Source organism: Dicentrarchus labrax, unplaced genomic scaffold (assembly GCF_905237075.1).
Source record: "Dicentrarchus labrax unplaced genomic scaffold, dlabrax2021, whole genome shotgun sequence".
In the NCBI taxonomy this organism is placed as follows: Eukaryota; Metazoa; Chordata; class Actinopteri; family Moronidae; genus Dicentrarchus; species Dicentrarchus labrax.
Genome location: NW_026136711.1, coordinates 4,802,645 through 4,823,284, shown reverse-complemented (window position 1 = coordinate 4,823,284; position 20,640 = coordinate 4,802,645). Strand labels below are relative to the sequence as shown.

Genomic DNA, 20,640 nt, shown 5'->3' with positions numbered 1-20,640 from the left:
GAGACCAAGCACCAAGCATCATTTTCAGCTTGGAACACAATCCGCCCATCGAGGATCTGGGATGTTGACGGAACAGGTCTTTGTAAAGATGTGGGCACAACATTCTCTTGATTTCCCATTGTTTGGCCAGCCTGAGTCCCATTTCGTCCTGGCCAGATATTAATCAGGAGCAGCCTTAAGTCCAAGCTGGGCCAGCATGGCACCTATCTGGCTCTCTTCCTGTCCTCTTGGAGATGACAGCACCTGCCTTGGTGGGCTGGTCCCGCCGATCTGGCTTGGTGGAATTTCTTAAGGTCCCCTGTTCTTTAATCCAAACCCCATGCTTCCTTTTCCGATGGCTGTTGGGTATTTTTGTTATACGTGTTTCAGCAATAAAGCCAAAAACAGATTAAAACAAAAAGAAAAAGTTTGAAGGAGCTAGTCTACCAGCTGCAGCATCTGAATGTGCAACTGTTGCCATAGTCAAAATCTTGTGATCCAGTTAATTTGATCAACTTTGGTTTAGCCCTTTAAACCATACCCATCATGCAAAAAATAATACAGATTAAAACTAAAATATTGAAAGTTACCAGCTGTTGTATATATAGTCAGAGGGATCAGAGAAACCGGCCAAAACCAAAATCCAGAGATTTCACTGACTCCTTCATCTCTTTCACTCGGGCTACTATTGAGTTTACATACTATTTTAATATGTAATATGGTTTTCTGTTTTTAACACCAGCAACACACCCGACCACAAACACAGAACATGCTCAATGTCACACACCACAGCTCTTAATTATATGGTTTTATTTCATGCTTACAGGGCTAACAGAGTTCTCAGCCAGAGGTGTGGGGTTTTGGTCGCTTTTGTGCATGTGAAAACAAAGCCTCTAAACTCCTCCATCGCTGACATCCAGGCAATATTGCACCAGTGGTACTGACTACCAAGTAAATTCTATTAAGCATAAAATAAAACTGATTTCTTTCTCACTGTCTCAGCGTGACTGAAAGCCTCATAATAAAGGCTTTAATATTTAATGAAAAGTAACTCATAAACTCTGAGCCCAATCCACTGTGTAATTTAATACATACTAGTTAAAGAAACAAAAATATAACATTTAAAAAGAAAGGTGTAATTAAAGTTTGCTGTAAAGGCAGAGAATGTACCTTATATTTTCCTTTGCTCCTTTAACTCCCATACATGTAAAACACACAAATCATGAACATATACGATACTCATGACTTTACCGAAGCCCCTTGATATTTATTGTCTGTAGATGAATGCCCATGTCATTGGCTGTGTGTCATTTTCCAGGGCATGATTGGGTGATGGGGGCCATTTTAGGCCAGCTGTAATCGGGCAGAAAGAGCCAATTGTTGCAGCAGCAGTGATGGATCTTTGTTTTGGCCGTCCAGGATTTGGAGCTGCCAAGGGAAAGGGCATTTTGATTCATTTGAGGGCCTACTGCCTTCATCACAGCTTGTTATACCGGGATTGTGTGTGAGAGACACGGTGAGAAAGAGAGGAAGTGAGAGAGTGTGTTTGAATTTGTGGTTTTGCCATTGTATTTACTCCTTATTATTTATTGTAGTGACAGAGCTTCTCAAAGCAAAGACAGGCTTTAGAGTGTTACTTCAGTTTTGTTCCAGTGACACACAAGGTTATGAAACATTTACCACAAGTTGTCACTAATATTGTAACAGTATTTCTTAAAGGAACACCTATTTTACGCATTAAGGTCAATGGTAGAGTAGAGAGTACTCAGCCTGTGAAAATAGCTGTAGAAACAAAAATGGCCATCAGTGATGGCTATTAAAAGTTATTCTGCTGCCTGCCACCAGGTCGGATTCCCCTTGAAATCAATAAAATAAGGATGCGATGAAAGTTCCTTGGGGGGGCTTTTGTAATAAATTTATTCATTTAGAACTTTTTAGAAACAGTTATAAAGTGTGAGAGTAAAGACTATTGGATTAATACCTCTGTGAAAAAACATTATTTCATATAGGTCCTACATTCAGAGATCCTGTTGTATAATGGGTTGGAACTATTTAGTATGTATTATGGTTTATGTATTGCATGACTTCAAATTAAACAAGATTAAAGTTGGACTCCGACATTTGGACAGTGTGCCTGTCTGATGTATGCTCCGTTGGACAAAAGCTCTGTCATAAATGAACATTTTATCCAGTTTTAAGCCAGAATTTTATGATACACATTTTAGAACATGGGGCTCTAACCCAGTATAAGGTTTTAGAATCAGAATCAGAATCAGATTTATTGCCAGATAGGTTTTTACACATATGAGGAATTTGTCTTGGTGCAATAGTGCTTAAAATATACAATCACACAAAAATATACAAATCACACAAGAATAAAGTACTTCTAAAAATAAAAATGAATAAAGGTAAGAAAGAATCAGAATCAGAAATACTTTAAAGATAAGAAGACTCTACAGAAGACGGGAGTGCATTAATGTAATACATATATATAGGGTGGGTATTAAAAGTCAGTGTCAAAGGGGACTTGATGATGGCGGTGTAGAAGTGCACCATCATTGTCTTTGGCAGGTTGAACTTCCTCAGCTGCTGCAGGAAGTACATCCTCTGCTGGGCTTTCTCATCAGATACCTGTATTGGTCTGGACCCGATAACTGACTCTTCAATTGCCGCTACCTAGCCTGATTTGTTTTTAGCCTGCTAGCCAAGCTTCCTGGTGTGGAGGGTTTTAAGCTATTTGTAAATCATTTACTGCAGTCAAATGCAGATAAAATGTGTGAGCTAGAGAAAGACAGCTTTGTTTTTGCTCAGAGGCAAAATGGGTTGTCCACTAATTGGAAGATTGTTGGTTCGATCTCCGGCTTCTCCCGCCACATGTCGAAGTATCCTTGAGATACTGAACCACAAATTGTTCCCGATGCTGTCCATCAGTGTGTGAATGTGTATAAATGCGTTTCTGTTCGATGTGTGTGAAAGGGTGAATGTGGCATGTAGTGATGTAGTGTAAAAGCGCTTTGAGTGGTCTGAATACTAGAAAGGCGCTACACAAGTACAGGTCCATTTACCATTTACCATTTACATAGACAATGGATGACAACAAATGCTATAATGTCAAACTGGTCTGCAGGAATACAGGAAAATAAACTGATTAATAGTTTACAGTGTGATACAAAAAAAGACAAAAATTAATCTAAAGGATTGAAAATACTTTAGGCCATTGTTGGTGTTTTTTCCACCAACAGTTAGCTTGCTCTGTTCTGTTTTGCACACCTAGTTTATCTGGGTCATATATATTATTTATTATATATTTATCTCCCTCGACTCTTTTCTGGATACTCAATTTAATCAAAGAATGATTAAAAGCAGGCTGGAGAGGTGACAAGGACTGTTGAGAGTGAGTTTAGTTTATGTTCCAAATTCATGTAAGTAAATAAGTGTTCTAAATCCCTAAATGTATATATATTTATTGGTTCTGATTGGTTGTTTTTGTTATGGCGTGGTGGATTCTTGCAAATACCATTAGGAACACTAGAATTAGCCGGATGAAACAGATGTGTTTACAGATTATCTGTCTCATGTACTACTGTCAGGACACAGTGAAAATAAAGTAATTTTTTTTTATAAAAGTTACCTACTGCAACTTTAATCAATTAGTCATTCGGTCCATAAAATTTCACAAAGCCCAAGGTGACATTAGAATGTCTTGTTTTGTCCACAACCAAAAGATATTCAATTTAGGGGGAGGACTGAAGAAACAAGATCATATTCACAGAATTTAGACATTTCTTTTTAAAATGATTTAAATGATTAATCAGTTATTGAAATAGTTAGCGATTCATTTAGCAGTTGGCAGCAAATCAATTCAATCAACTAATCATTGCAGAAAATCTGAAATCTGAATATTTTTTATTGGCCAGGTATGTGTACACATACAAAGAATATGACTCCGGGAAATAGACATACAGATAAAACAAGGACAACAAGCTCAACAAGGTTAACATAATTATTCACTAAGTACCTTTTTTTTTTTTTTTACTTTCCCTTTGTCTTGCATTTGGCCATCATGAAGTCTACTTTATTTGATAATTTTCCAGTGTGAACAACCCACAGAATCAAATTATTAATATGTAGTGTGAAATTGGTGTGATACAGATAGGACTGAGAGGAGGAGGAAGGTCACTGAGAGGGGTTAGTAAAAATGACAGTGTGGCATTGGGAATGGGGATGGAAATGGGGAAGAGGTGTGTGGGTGTGAGGGGTACAGGGACAGATGTTTTCCCTCAAAGAAATGATTGCATTTGCAATGTAAAACCAATCTGCAATGCCTTGTTCTTATTACATGCACCACGACCCCGGGAGTGAATCAGACGAAAGCAGTCAAATAACTGTTGTGACAGATAATAATGGGCTATGAGCAGATGGTTTTCTCACTATATGGAAATGCTTGGGCTCTTCAATCTCATCCTTCAAACCCCCCGACTGGAGCAGCCGGCCAGAGACAGAGGGGAGAGGCTGTTCAGAGCTGAAGATGAGATTGGCCCAGGCAGAGACATATGGAAAGCTCTTCCCTCTCTTACCCACACAATAGTTGTGGGGATGAAATTATCCCTGCCTGGCACGCTAAAGACCCAGGCCATTTGGGATCCCCTGAAAAAAGGTGGTGTTGTGTGTGAGTGTGCGTGTGCGTGTGTAGATACATATTGAAAGGTGCTGTGTGTATTGGCATACAGTAAAAGGAGTGAGGGATTGGCACCTTCTGAAAAGTTACTGTGTTTATTAGGCTGCTTCCTGATTGGGTTTGGGGCTGCAGCCAGAGATGGCAAAAGCTTTTCTGGGGTTGTGCAGCCTAGTGTCTTCTGAAAAACCTTAATATTGTATCATTCTACAGCAGCGATTTATGTGCCAGTATAGGAACGTATATAATGTAATGTCTAATGTTTGTATAGTTCAGTATAAAGTAATACCATCCCCTCACCAACTACCACTTCCCTCAAATACACTGACAACACTGCCATTCTTGCTCTTCTCATAGGTATTGGCAATACAGATTTTTGTCCACATGAGTATCCTTAGTATCGCAATCTCTGCCTTCATGCATGTCCCAACCCCCCCTAGGAAGTTCAGCTTTTGGACATGCCTGCCTAATTGTGTCTCGTGTGTAAACACACAGCTAATTTAACGCTAAGAAAACAGCACTGAAAATGCCAAAAGAGTTAGGATTAGGATTAGATTAGGATTAGTATTGTTGAATCCATCCTGCTCTACTGCTCCACCGATTACTTCAACACACTCTCTGTCACTAACCAGGTCGAACTCACACGCTGCCAAGATTACAGGTCTCTCCACACCCAACCTCTCAGAACCCAAGTGTAAGGCCATTGTACACATTGCAAATACCATAGCACAGGGCATCACACACACACACTTACTCACCACTTCACTGTATGCCCACTGTATGCCCTCTGGTTGCAGGTACAGGTCCCAGAAGCTTAAGGGCTCACTTTGGCAAAAGCCTGGTACACACAGCCATGGCAGCCCTAAACAGGGACTCATTGAGTAGAATTTACCCCAGGATATGATCAAGTTGAACTAACTGAAACATACAATATGCAGGAATTGATGAGTTTCCTTGAAAGTTACCAAAAAAGGCAAGGTGGAGGTGACCGAAAAGAACAATCTGTACTAAAAAAAAAAAATGGATGGTTTATCTATACTGTATCTACATGCCTTTATATTTGGTAAGTGCGACAGAGGACACTTTAGGCTATACTCTCCGTACACAGATTAAACAGGCCATACAGTAGTGGCTAACTTGGTTAATGTGTTTGTTGAGAAACATTATTCATCCAGCAACACAAAGTGAACAAGCTTTGTCTCTGCGCTCTCCAGCCTCTGCCTGCCTCATCTTTCATGTGGGCAAGGAAAGAAAGATATCAGCTCATGTGACATCTGATTTCATTCCAGCATGGCTTGCACACATACACACACACACAACACAGAGAGAGAGAGAGAGAGAGAGAGAGAGAGAGAGAGAGAGAGAGAGAGAGAGAGGCAAACCGATCATTTGTGCCTCTGTGGCTCTTGAGATGAATGGCTCACAGACGAGGCCACTGTGGCATGAAATGCTAAGATGTAATCATCTTCTCGCAACAGGATGCTGTTTCATGAGAAGGGAACCAACTCCAATGTCTCTTTCACTGTTTTTTTTATTGCATGCTGCCTCTATATTTTCTCTTCACCAAGTTGGCATTTTAACACCATCTCCCATCTCCCTGAGATTTGTGAAAGACATCAAAGTATTTGACATTTTTAATTGATTCAGAGATGCTCCATTTTCTTGAAATATTCTGATGTTAAAAAATCTAGATTTCTAACGTGTTTCGGTTTGTCACATAATATGAGGGTGTGTTTTCATAATTGTTTTTAAACAAGGACATTTGTCCATTCAAAACAAAGGCCCCGTTTGGACCAAGTTTATAAACTTAAATCTTTAAAACAGTCTCTCTCTCTCTGTCTCTCTCTCTGTTCCTCTCTGTCTCTCTGTCTCTCCCACCCAAAGGCAGGGCAGACGACCTAGAGCCGGGGCCTGTCCGGGGTTTCTGCCTCTTAAAAGAGTTTTTCCTTGCCCCTGTCACCAAGTGCTTGCTCATGGTGGTACTGTCGGGTCTCTGTAAATAATGTTATAAGGAGTTCGGTTAGACCTGCTCTATTTGAAAAATGTTGAGATAACTTCTGTTATGAATTGGCGCTATACAAATAAAACTGAATTTAATTTAATTGAACATACATATATATATTAGTCAGGACTACATATGCATATACTGTATATATTAATCAGGACTATATATACATAATCATGCTGGCAGTGTCTGACCTGGATCAAGTCTTATTCCAGAATACCCAATTTGACAAGAAATGTAACAAGAAGGCAGGTTTTACTTGTCATTGCTGTCCATGAAAACACTAAAACCAACAATGCATTAGCTTGTCTCTTGATATTTGTCTCTTGCAAGTTTTTCTATCTTGTCTGTGGCACTGAACTAGGGGTCAGCAACCTCCATTATCATTATCACTTTTGGCCAAAAAAAGAGAAAATCTGTCTAGTGTCGCAACACATATTTGAGCCTTATAATGCAAATTTCCTGCCGCAGATCAAGAGCACCGGTATGCCAACAGCGGTGGTGGTTAAGGCAAACAAATCTGTCAACACACTATTAAATTCTCTATTTTCCTTCGACAAAAATCGCCAGGTCAAGTCGTAACATATGACGTACATTTTAGCTGTTGAAATGTTGATTATTTTATTCATTGTGTAATGGCTGCTCATATAAAGGAGAATGTAAGAACCACTTTAGGGTGTAGGGCCTCCAATAGTAAAAAATGAAAATGTTCAAATATGACAATTATTATAATATTATATATTATTAATAAGCAGCGTGTGGTCTCCGGCGTGTGACAGCTGTGCCTGGCATGCTCACGGTGTTCACACTGCGTGTTAGCTGTGTGGCTGTACTGAAATATGTGGCTATGACTACCAATAGATCCTTTCACTGTTCTTTTTAGCTGGGAGACGTGCACGGCTTGTGGTAAAAATAGGCGACACCTCGACTAGCTAGTGAAACGTCGCTGTAGTTGAGATTAGAGCGGACACACTACGGACACACTGCATTTTGTCCACCATTTAACGTTAATGGCAACCAAATGACAACACAAAAGAATGTCAGTGTTGGAGTACAGGTAATGGTCCTTAAAGATCCCCCCTGACATCTATTAAAACATAAATAATCTATCTAATAATTCTGATATGTTTTTTCCCAAAAAAGTATAATTTCCACCATAAAATCCTTTAAAAGTCTACCTCTACCTCTTCTACATAATTAGAAATTCCAGAATATATGAATATTTAAATATTGTTAATTTCTAAAGTTTTCCAGCTGGACACAAGATGTCTCCTACTTCACTGTAAAGCCCATTCTCCGTGTATGTGCACTGGTGGCTTCAAGTTTCTACATCACACTGTACAAGTTGCATACTGCATCAGGATTTCCAAATTATTTGTGATGTCACTAATCGTACTGGTAGGCACCACCCCTTAAAATCTCATTTTCAGTGAGCACAGAGAAACTTTCCACTTTCAGCAGATGTATGTGAAAACATCCATCTAGTGTCAAACTCTGCACATACATCATTCTGCACAGTGAAGATCAAACATCACACTGTAGGAACAAGAAGAAATACTGAGCTTTGACTGGAAGGGGATTTAAAACAGGAAGCAGGAACATATGGTCATATGTTCCATTCAAGTTGGTACGTATACTTATCATGTAATTTCCCCCCCGGGGATTATTAAAGTATTTCTGATTCTGATTCTGATTTTGACTATTTTTTTTGGTTTGTATTTGTTTTTGTATTTTAGTTTTTTTGACTACACTTACTGAGTGAACAGAAAGAACATTTTGAAAGAGAATGATTATAAAAAATGCATCGTGAAAGAGATGAGACAGAATCTAAGAATCCAAAGGGGGCATTTCCCCATGTGCAATATGGTGCCTTTAGATGGGTTGGTGTTTGCTGTGTTCATGAGAAGAGTCCATGTGATTGAGTCAATGTTGACTACATCATGGGTTGAAATGTTATAATAGCTTTGTGTTGCCAGTTGCCCCAACGTCTTTAATGATGGAGCCCTCTAATGTTGGTCTGCTCTGTCGTCAACTCTTTCTTGTTCCTCAGCTTGATGTTGAAATACACAAAGATCAATCAATCTGTTTTTCAAAATAGATCAAGACAGTGGCCATTTTTGTCTGTTGTCTAGCAACAGTTTCCCACAAATTAAACCACTCAAATGGCAAGCTTGTTGTCTAGTCGACTGTTCATGTCAAAAAACAAAACAAAATTACATTTCAAATTGGTTGAATTATTTTTCAGTAACTGCACAGCCAAGAATGGATTCTTACACTTACTGTATGTCACAGCCACAGGGGCATACTAAAATAAAGCAGCCTGGGAATTTTCTGTTAAGATGCCCCAGTTTGACACAGTAAATTTGAACTGACACACGTTTATCCATCAACGACATCAATCAATAACACATTTTTTTTGTTAGGCTAATATATAAAATAATACATACGTATATGAATAATGCAACCATACTTGCCATTCATTCTATTTATTGTAATGCAACAATAAATAACTTGGATGAAGTAATCCATCCTATAAGTAATGTATTGTGCTCTTATTTACTGCATAGTCACACAAAACATTCAGTAGTGAATGTCTAATTGGATCTGTGCTGGTTCCTGCTCCATCCACCTCCTCCATCCTTTTCTGTTTTGTTCATGGTCACCTGTAGAGTATTTAATAACTTAAAATTTATTTTTTGAGTAGTATAGATGAAAATCATTGAATCTTACATGATTTTATCCATTCACAATTGAAGTTGATGACCTGACAATTTTTTATACAAAGATCAAACAAATACATATTTACTGTGGTGGAAGTTTAACCGAATAAAGGAAAACCAAACAAAGAGAAATTTGTCTTTGTATATTTATTCAAGCTTCTGCGCAGAAGGATCGACATCAACAAGTAACAGTCAGTGTCTCCCGATGAGTCGATGAAGAATGCATTAATACCAGGGTTTTTTATATATACAAGAACAAAGAGTTGTGATGTTCATTAAGAGATAAATGTCAGGGGCAAATAAGGGAGGTATTCCCAAGTGAGGGCCTACTCCCTTCTCAGAGAGAAAAGAACGAAAAAGTTTAGATGTTCAAGCCAGGCTATAAATGTGTCTGTCCTTGTATGCAGGTGGTTATTATGTTCTTTAGTTCATGTACAGTTTATCAGACATGTGTAGGTTGGGTTATATTTAAGCCTGTCATGTATTACATGAAGCAAATGTGGTTTGTCCTTGTATTAAGACAGCAAGTCCATTTGCTGTGCAGCGGAAACAGCCTTCTACAGAGAGGTGTAACACAAAGAATCACAGTTAACACAAAGGTTATTTACTAAATGATTTTTAAAAAAAAAATGTTTCCTCTACATTTACAAGATCAAACAAATACATATTTACACATTTACAAGCTATAGGAACATCTTAATCCAATGACTCTTGGAAAGAGAGAGAGAGAGAGAGCGAGAGAGTATCTCTGCTCAAACCTACCTGCCCCATACGTTACACCGTGGTGCGAGAGGAAAGAGATCCAGCTATACATCAATCGAATGATACTTTCAGTTTCCATTGTGATGACATGATAACTGGTACCGGTGGCTGTGGCTCAGATGTAGAGCAGGTTGTCCACTTATCAGAAGGTTTGCTGCAAGTGTCCTTGAGCAAAATACTGTGCATCGGTGTTTGAATGTGTATTGTGTGTTACATTCTGATGAGCAGTTGCCACCTTGCATGGCAGCCACTGCCAACAATGTATGAATGTGTGTGGATGGGTGAGTGTGGCATGTAGTATACAGCGCTTTGTGTGGTCAAAAGCATAGAAAGGTGCTATATAAGTAGAGTCCATTTACCATTTACCAGCTTTTATGAGTTGTGTCGCTGCAGCTAAGATGACCTATTGAATATCTGTATATAGGCTATACAATGCTGGGATTGGGAAACAAAGACCGGCCTATTGGGAAAATTCCTGAACTTACCAATGTCCAGTTCTCCTGTCATAGCTGTAGAGGTGCACATACATTATGCAAGGTGAAGCAGAGAGAATGTAGTATAAAGGAAGCCCAATGGAAACGTCTTAAACTAACATTCTTTCGAACAGTATTATGGAGAAATTAGCCTATTTTCTCACTTGATTTATTAGCTCAGTAAACAGTTTCCTAATGACTGTATAGTCTCAATGTCTATCAAGTCTTCTTTCATACAGCATGATGTTCATTTTGTAAATGGTCCCATTTAGAGGAAAATAGGTGATAAAGCAGGGTATGCTTTAGGGCGTGATGTGATTGACAAGTCATTCTCAATCAGTCCATTCGTGATTCATGTTTGATCAGCACTGCCTAGTCAAACATGAATCACGATTATGTTACTACATTGTCAATTTCTCGCCTCAAATCTTTCCAGAAACATAGTGTATTGTTTTTACTGTTGTATGAGAAAATGTGTGACCAGGTGGGGCAAGCTCAACTCCTAGTATGTCACAGCTGCTGGCTGCAAAAAAACAATATGGTGACGACTATAACGCCAAACTCAAGGCTTCAAAACAGTACTCCACAAGCCAATGGGTGACATCACAATAGAGATACACTGGGCATGAAGCAGAAAGACTCACTATAATGCATAAGAGGTTTTACATCAGCCATAATGTAAAACCTTTATGAGCACTGAAAGGTGAAGTGAATAACACGGATTATCTTGTTATCATGGCAGTGGGTAGAATATATTAGGCAGCAAGTGAACATTTGTGCTCAAAGTTGATGTGTTTCGGCAGCTTTGAAATGGGCCACATTGTGATCGCTAGACAACTGGGTCAGATCATCTCCAAAACTGCAGCTCTTCTGGAGTGTTCCCGGTCTGCAGTGGTCAGTACCTATCAAAAGTGGTGCAAGGAAGGCTGGCCCATGTGGTCCGATCCAACAGACAAGCTACTGTAGTTCAAATTGCTGGAAAAGTTAATGCTGGTTCTGATAGAAAGGTGACAGAACACGTATGGGGCTGCATAACATTAGGACCACCAGGGTGCTCAGATGGTCAGAATGTTATGGCTGATCGGTGTAAAAGGTGAGTAAACTCTGTCTTCAGCACAAAATTCCTTAACAAAACTTGTTCAGATGTGTTGGTGTGCCCTCTGAGACCAGTGGAGCGTTTTCGGGATCTTCGGCCAGATGAAGTGGCAGATTTATTCAGCACCACTCAGAGAGTCGCCAACCTGGTGGAGAAGCACTTCAATGCCACCTCGCTCACCATTGCCATCCAGGTAAAACTTAGACTTAGTGTAGCCTCATCTCTGAAATGTGTGATATTACAAGTAATGTAACTCAGAAAACAGTAGTGTAAATATCATAGAGGAGGAGAGATGTAACAAGATCTGTCATACTGTGTGAAAAACAATGTGTTGCAGTAAGATGTAAGTACATTATTATTATTTATAATATTAGTGGTCTAAATGGTGTGTGTGTGTGTGGCTCTGGATACTTTTACTTGTGGTTAAGCTGTGTAACAGAAATTCAATTACTACCTTTTAAACCCTTTTAACCTATTTATGAAGTACAAATATCTAACAGTGCCTCCACTGAGCAGAAATATATGTGTCACTGACTTTAACTCCTGCTAAGAATTATGTTTATAATTATCGTTCCCTTATTGAAAATAAAAACGTCTCACTCTAAAGTAACAAAAGTGTGATGGGCTGCCATGTAGCAGCACTTGAATTAGTGACCCTCCAGTTCCCAAGCCAAGTCCCTACTCACTACTGCAGACAATATTTATTTTCCAAAAGTTTAAATAAAATAAAATAATCAATTAAAAAGTTTTTATTATGTTAACCTGACAAAACAATTTACAGAGTGTGCATAATGGTGTTCACACAGGCCCCAAAATACATTTTCCCATAAGCTTATATTGTGAAAAAAGTAGCTGTAAAATGGTGGATACATTTTCACAACTGCCACAAAATGACTCGTCCATTTGGTCCAATAACATTTGGAAAGTCTAGAAGAGCCGCATTACTAAATAATTGTATCCCCATTTAAGTTAATTAAATTCAATTCAATTTTATTTGTATGGCGCCAATTCATAACAGAAGTTATCTCAGGACACTTTTCAAATAGAGCGGGTCTCCTTATAACATTATTTACAGAGACCCAACAGTACCACCATGAGCAAGCACTTGGCGACAAGGACAGGGAAAAACTGCCTGTTAAAAGGCAGAAACCTAGGACAGATCCTTCGGCTCTAGGTGGGTGGTCGTCTGTCTCGACCAGCAGTGACAACAGCAACAACAGTAACCGTAGCTATAATAATAGTTATACTCATAATAATAATAACACTAATACCAGTGATATTGGCAATGGCAGTCAAGCAGGACCATGGCAGGAGGCTCCACCAGGATCCATGAGAACCTGCGAGACGAAAAAGCACAAGAACTCCGGGAAGAAGTGAAGTTAGTAACATGCATTAGTGGGACATGAATGAGTGCAGAAAGAGAAAAGAAGAGAGGAGCTCAGTGCACCATGGGAAATCCCCCGGTAGTCTAGGCCTAAAGCAGCATATCTAAGGGATGGTTCAGGACTCACCTGAGCCAACCCTAATTATAAGCTTTATCAAAGAGGAATGTCTTAAGCCTAGTCTTGAATTTTGAGAGGGTGTCTGCCTCCCGAACCACAACTGGAAGCTGGTTCCACAGGAGAGGAGCTTGGTAACTGAAGGCTCTGGCTCCTGTTCTACTTTTAGAGACTATAGGAACCAAAAGTAGCCCAGCATTCAGAGAATGTAGTGTTCTAGTGGGGTAATAGGGTGCTATGAGCTCTTTAAGATATGAAGGGGCCTGACCATGAAGAGCTTTATAGGTGAGGAGGAGGATTTTAAATTCTATTCTAAATTTTACAGGGAGCCAGTGCAGAGAAGCTAGTACAGGAGAGATGTGATCTCTTTTCCTAGTTCCTGTCAGTACTCGTGCTGTAGCGTTTTGAATTAATTGGAGCACCTTAATGGATTTATTGGGGCAACCTGATAATAAAGAGTTGCAGTAATCCAGCCTAGAAGTAACAAATGCATGGATTAGTTTTTCTGCATCTGTCTGTGATAGGATGTGTCTAATTTTTGTAATATTACATAAATGAAAGAAGGCAGTCCTGGAGGTTTGCTTTATGTGGGAATTAAATGACAAATCCTGATCAAAGATAACTCCAAGATTCCTGACAGTGGTGCTAGACGCCAAGGTAATGCCATCTAGAGTAACTATATCTTTAGACAGTGAGTCTCTAAGGTTTTTGAGTTTAACATCAGAAAATTGCAGCTCATCCAGGATTTTATGTTCTTAAGACATGTTTGTAATTTAGATAATTGATTAATTTCATCGGGCTTGATCGATAGATATAACTGCGTATCATCTGCATAACAGTGAAAGTTAATGGAGTGATTCCTAACAATGTTGCCTAAAGGGAGCATATATAAAGTAAATAGTATTGGTCCAAGTACAGAACCTTGTGGAACTCCATGACTAACTGTAGAATTTATTGAAGATTCATCGTTGACATGTACAAACTGCGAACGATCTGATAAATATGACTTAAACCAGCTTAGTGCGGTTCCTTTAATGCCAATTTGATGCTCAAGTCTCTGTAAAAGAATATTATGGTCAATGGTGTCAAATGCAGCCCTAAGATCCAATAATACAAGTACAGAGACAAGTCCATTGTCTAAAGCAATCAAAAGGTCATTATTAACTTTAACCAGAGCTGTCTCTGTGCTGTGATGAACTCTAAATCCTGACTGAAAATCCTCAAATAAACTATTGTCACACAACTCTTTGGCGACTACTTTCTCCAGAATGTTAGAGAGGAAGGGGAGGTTAGAAATCGGTCTATAATTGGCTAAAACCCCTGGGTCAAGAGTAGGCTTTCTAAGAGAGGGTTTAATTACAGCTACTTTAAAGGACTGTGGTACATATCCTGATAATAAAGAAAGATTAATCATATCCAGTAAAGAAGTGCCAATTAAGGGTACGACTTCTTTAAGCAGCCTAGTTGGGATCGGGTCTAATAGACAGGTTGATGGCTTCGATGTAGAAATTATTGAAGTTAACTGATGAAGATCGATAGCAGAAAAACAGTCTAAATATATATCTGAGTTTACATTCGTTAACGTTCCTGAACTTGGAGAGCCACTGATAGCTGTTGATGGCAGTTGGTGATTAATTTTCTCTCTAATAGTAATAATTTTATTATAAAAGAAGCTCATGAAGTCATTGCTACTTAAGTTTATGGAGATATGTGGCTCAATAGAGCTGTGACTCTCTGTCAGCCTGGCTACAGTGCTGAAGAGGAACTAGGGGTTGTTCTTATTTTCTTCTATAAGTGCTGAATAATAGGCTCCTTTGGCATTACAGAGGGCCTTTCTATAGGTTTCAAGATTATCATGCCAAATTGGCATGATAATGATAGTTGTGGGTTGTGGGTGATATTCTGATCATTTGGAAGAGCGCCATTTCCTTTCAGATTTCCTAGCTTTTTGTTATTAAATAATGGTCAGATAGGAAAGGATTATGTGGGAAGATTTAAATGTTCAATATCAATGCCATATGATAAAACAAGGTCAAGAGTGTGATTAAAACAATGAGTTGGTTTATTTACACTCTGACAGAAGCCAATTGAGTCTATTAATGATATAAATGTGTTACTTTGACTGTCATTTTCAACATCCACATGAATATTAAAATCACCTACAATAATTACTTTATCTGATTTAAGGACTAAACTTGATAAAAACTCTTGAGAATTCAGATATAAAATCAGAGTACGGTCCAGGAGCGCGGTACACTATAACAAATAGAACTGGCTGCAGTGTTTTCCAGTTTGGGTGAGAAAGACTAAGAACAAGACTTTCAAATGAATTATAATTTAGTTTAGGTTTAGGGTCCATTAAAACGCTCAAATCATATATGGCTGCTACTCCACCTCCTCGGCCTGTGCCTCGAGGAATGTGAGTATTAATATGACTGGGGGGGGTGGATTCATTAAGGCTAACATACTCCTCGTGGGACAACCAGGTCTCAGTAAGACAAAGTAAATCAATATCATAGTCTGATATTAATTCATTCACTAAAACAGCTTTAGAGGACAGAGACCTGATATTTAACAGTCTACATTCTCTTATTTTGTGCTACTGAGGAGTTGGTTTTAATTTTTATTAGGTTTTTATGTTCAACTCCTCTTGTTTTTATTTCTTTAAATAATTTAGGTGGTCGGGGGACAGACACAGTCTCTATGGGGTTTTGGGTGGGTGACTGTTCTAATGGAAGGGCAGAGAAGTGTGTAAGACAGCAGCTCTGCTTCCTGGTCCCAACTCTGGACTGTCAGGTTTTAGAAATAAACGTTGCCATATTGCTAGATAAGAGAGCCGCTCCGTCCAAAGTGGGATGGATGCCGTCTCTCCTAATCAGACCAGGTTTTCCCCAAAAAGGCTTCCACTTATCAATGAAGCCCACATCGTTTTCTGCACACCACCTCGACAGCCAGCGGTGGAATGACGACATGCGGCTATACATGTTATCACTGGTCACATTGGGCAGGGGTCCAGAGAAAACTACAGTGTCTGACATTGTTTTAGCATAGTTACACGCCGACTCCACATTAATTTTAGTGACCTCCGATTGACCTAATCGGGTGTCATTACCACCGACGTGAATAACAATCTTTTGATATTTACGTTTATCTTTAGCCAGCAGTTCTAAATAGGATTTGATGTCGCCCGCTCTGGCCCCAGGGATACATTTAACTATGGCCGCTGGCTTCGCTAACTTCACGTTTCTGACTATGGAGCTGCCAATAATCAGAGTTGGTTCCTCAGCGTGTGTGTCGCTGAGTGGGGAAAATTTATTAGAAACATGAATGGGTTGGTGGTGAACTGTGGGCTTCTTCTGTTTGCGGCTATGCATCCCCCAGACAGTCACCCACTTTCCCTGTCTTCCTGGCTGCTCGGGAACTACCGGGGGAACTACCGGGGGACGGCTAACAGAAGCTACCTTCGGTCGGTCTGCACCGGCTACTGGGGGCTGGCTAACTATAGGGGCTAGAGATATATTTAGGTTTAGCGTTCACTGACAGAGCTACAGTACCAAACAGTGTACACGGAGCAGGAAGTAAACCGGAAATGAGTCAGTACGCTTACCGTAGCATGTCACAGAATCCAAAACCGGGGATCAAACTGACAACCTTCCGATTATCCGGAAGGTTGTCGTTAGAAAGTTAGTTAGAAAGGGCTAAACCGGTAGCTGTGCTCAGCTACTTTTTTGGCTTAATGCACCAATGAGCAGCTCTTAAATGAATGGAGACCAGGCTCTAATACTCTATCCAGTTCTCCCTTAATAATCCTTGGTTGGTAACAACCAGTGCAATTAACAAAATGTCAAGATGAACACCTTATTCAAATAACTTTATTAACACAATGACAAGGATTTTCTTCTCTGCCTTTTTTAAATCACTATGAACTGTATTGCTCCAATAAATTGGTTTTAATGTTATACTCTATTTGTTTACATATTTTTTGTCAAAAATGAAATATTTTTAGACTGGCCTACACTTATTTGAAGAAAATAAGATTTTTAGAATTCAATGAAAGACCAAATGACTTAAAAAAAAAACTCTTAGCTCAGCAGCAGAGCAGAATGAGGCCTGTTGGTGTTTTCAGTATGGATCAGTTCTGCTGTCGTATGATGGAAGCTAAATACAGAGCTGACTCTGACACCCAGACAGGCTCTCGTCTCAGACTGAATGGCCTATTCTGCATAACTGGTGATATATATGCTAATATCAAAATAGCACCTAGCTCACTCCGCAGCCCTGTCAGAGAAAATTGTTTCACAGGTTAGGAGAAAGGAGAGAAAAAAAACAAAGCAGCAAAGAGTAATCTTTACCTGGATATCATTTTCTTTGACTGGGGAGGTGATGAGAAGTGATGATAGGAGATTAGTTGTGACAGCTCGCGGGTTACAGCCAACACATTAAAGGAGAACTCTCTGCAGGAGGGACACTGCCACTTCTGTGACAAATAATATCACACAAATCGAGCTCACTGGAGGATTGGTGGTGAAAAAAAGATTTTTGATGGTGACACAAACACTCTCTGTTTCCTCTATCAGTGCTGAAGAATAACGGTGGACTTCATCAGAGTTTATTGATTTCTTTGTTTACTCGCCATTCTGATTTCTGGTGTGTATGAGAGCCATGCAAATTCCAGTTATCACCATCTAACAAATATCAATGTATAATGTCAATACATGTGATCACACCTGAAATGACTGAGAAGAAGACAATTGTTGAAGCGTTGCATTGTCAGCAGGTGAAGAAGTAGTTGTGTTTCTGAGCAGGCCAGTTCAGTATTACATTAAAAAAGTCAAAATATGTAGATTTTTTACCGTTTTACTGATAATTCTCCAAATCTAAAAGACAGTGTTGTTTTCAGCTTTCTTGATTTGTTATTATGATTTTGATATCAGCCATATCAACACGTAAGATAAATTATCCCAGAGACCTAAGTTGTTGCCACATGGACATAATAAGGTGATAGTCATACATCAACTTAATTTTTCTCATGAGTACTACAACCAGGATAATCTGCTGGGAAATCTAAGCTTAGTGTGTATAAGAAGTTTATTTATCTGCAATTGTGGGGTACAGCCTTCGTCATCAGCCATAGTAAAGTTTAATTTTATTATTTGAAGGTTTTACTGAAGTGTATAAAAACATAATTTGTCACCTTGTCTCTCCAATTGAAGAAAAATTGGTCATAAAGAAATGAATGTCAGGACATAGGAGGCAATGAAACAAACCAGAAGGAATATCTATTTTTTCCTTTTTTATTGAAGGAAAGAAGTGAGGTATTGTAGCTCATCTGAAATTAAAATATATCTCTGAATCATTAATGTAAATATTTCTGAATTCCCAACTATTTTCTAATTACCTCTTTCTTTTCCCACCAGGATGGCCCTGAAGCTGGACAAACCGTGAAGGTGAGAACTTAATAATTCACTGCCTTTAAATATGTCATGAGACCTCCGAGAACAGTTATACACTATTAAATAATCATTGCATTTGCAGTGCTAATCTCTTGGCATGGCTGAATAATTTAGAGATCTTTTCTATAAAGGTCTAAATCATTTTTAGGTTAGAGGCTGAATGGAATGATTCAAGTGGCTGGCTGGGGACTCACTGAGGACCATATAGGTTGAAGTATAAGGGACAGAATCGTTAGCAGTCACTGAACCCTACATACACTGTAGTATTCTGTTATTTTTGGTACCAGATCGATTACATTAAAGACACTTTTGTTCTTGTGACTTACAGTAAATATATATGAAGGACTGAAATCGCCAAAATCAAAAACAAATAAATTACCTAATTAATGAATATAGGCAGGGGTGGACTGGCCATCTGGCATACCGGGCATTGTCCCGGTGGGCCGTTGACCCAATGTGGGCCGGTCCGGTCCGCTATGTTTTTTTGTTTTTTTTCTCTCTCTAAATTCCCTCCAATTGGGCCGGCCAATTGGTTACAGAGGGTTAGCAATGTGTTGCCAGCATCGACACATATTATTGGTCTATGTTTGTCATTGTCAATCAATCATGGGCTGACAGGCTCAGAGAGCCCTGACAGTGCTGTCAATCACAACACAAACCTAATGGCATGGGCCAGAGTCGCGGGACGGGCTGCTGCTGAGCTGAAAATAGATAAGCGTAAGAAACGCCCAGGTGACGCTGAAAAACTGCGACTTAAAAAGCTGAAGTCTCTGGAAGTGGAAGCTGCTAAATGTTGGACATTGACAGACCTATTTGGTGCCCGGGTCACCACCCCAGCAGGTGCTGCTGCACCGGGAGACGAGCGAGTGGAGGCAGACATGGTGAGTAACGTTAGCCTGAGGCTGGCTAGGCTACATTTTGAGACATGTCCAAAACAAAGTAGAAAATGTTTTTCCATTGAATGTGATGTGACCTAATTAACTGCATACTTGTGACAACATATTAGCCCAGAGTTGAAGGGCTGTGACTGTTGGTAGTTGTGGTTGATTTTGTTTAAATATGCCGAATTGTGATATTATGGATTATTATTGTTCAGATGATTTAGCTAAACTAGTTAACAGCTGCTAACGTCAGCAGTCTCTTGTTGCCATAGCAACACTTAACATTGACATGGACTAATGAGCTATAAATAGAGATGCAGAATCAAGCTGTATTGAATTGAATTGAATACTTTGAATTTTAGCACAAAATACAAGTAAACCTAGAGGAAATAATGAGTTTAATTTGCAATATTTGCCATTGAATTTATTGTAATCTTTCAATTCATAGGGTTAGGGTTAGAGGCTTAATAATGTCTCCATGTCCCTCTCAGGTTGACCACTTGACATGTGAGAGCCTGAGGAGTTATTCCCCCTCCGTCCATTTTCAAGGACTTGCTCTCTTACTGCCTCCACTTCACCATTTTTTGGCTACTGAGACGTCTCTGATTGGTTGAGTATGTCATGTGTCTTATAATGTTATATGAATTCATACTTGATTTGTGATGATGACTTAATGTTTCCATGTCTCTTTTAGGTTGACCACCCTATATATGAGAGCCTAAGGAGTTGTTTTCCCTCTGTCCCCTTTTGAGGACCTTCTTTGTCTCCTCCATCATTCACTGGGCCACTTTTGGGTTCCTGAGCTTATTTTATGTGGTGAGAGGAATGCAATATGTGTATGTTTAAAGGTTCATGTGAAGAAACATACTATATGTGTGATAGAATGACAATTGGTAATTCATAAATGTCTCTTTATATTCTCTGCTACCTTCATCTCCTGTCAAACAGGTTTTCCTGACCTGCTAGAAGTTCTTCTATGATGCTTGAGAGAGAGAGAGAGAGAGAGAGAGAGAGAGAGAGAGAGAGAGCGTCTTGACTGTGAGTTTATTATGCAACTTGTTTTGTCTCAGATTGAAACAAAAGGTGTGATTATGATT

General features: G+C 39.2%; 1 protein-coding gene and 2 long non-coding RNA genes across 9 annotated transcripts in view; 2 read left to right on the top strand and 1 right to left on the bottom strand.

Moving 5' to 3' along the window:
* Positions 1-12,902, bottom strand: part of LOC127371893 (uncharacterized) — a 107,164-nt gene extending 94,262 nt beyond the window's left edge. The window contains exon 1 of the long non-coding RNA XR_007886477.1: positions 12,861-12,902. This is a non-coding gene — a long non-coding RNA (uncharacterized LOC127371893). The remainder of the gene's footprint in view (positions 1-12,860) is intronic.
* Positions 1-20,640, top strand: part of fhit (fragile histidine triad diadenosine triphosphatase) — a 432,233-nt gene that overhangs the window by 314,619 nt on the left and 96,974 nt on the right. For all 7 annotated transcript variants that reach the window (XM_051415067.1, XM_051415068.1, XM_051415066.1 and 4 more), the window contains 2 exons: positions 11,758-11,903; positions 18,627-18,656. In XM_051415067.1, the coding sequence (XP_051271027.1) occupies positions 11,758-11,903; positions 18,627-18,656 (176 nt within the window). The remainder of the gene's footprint in view (positions 1-11,757; positions 11,904-18,626; positions 18,657-20,640) is intronic.
* LOC127371891 (uncharacterized) lies at positions 18,663-20,569 on the top strand. The gene is made up of 3 exons (XR_007886475.1): positions 18,663-20,152; positions 20,238-20,359; positions 20,492-20,569. It is a non-coding gene; the product is annotated as an uncharacterized LOC127371891 (long non-coding RNA).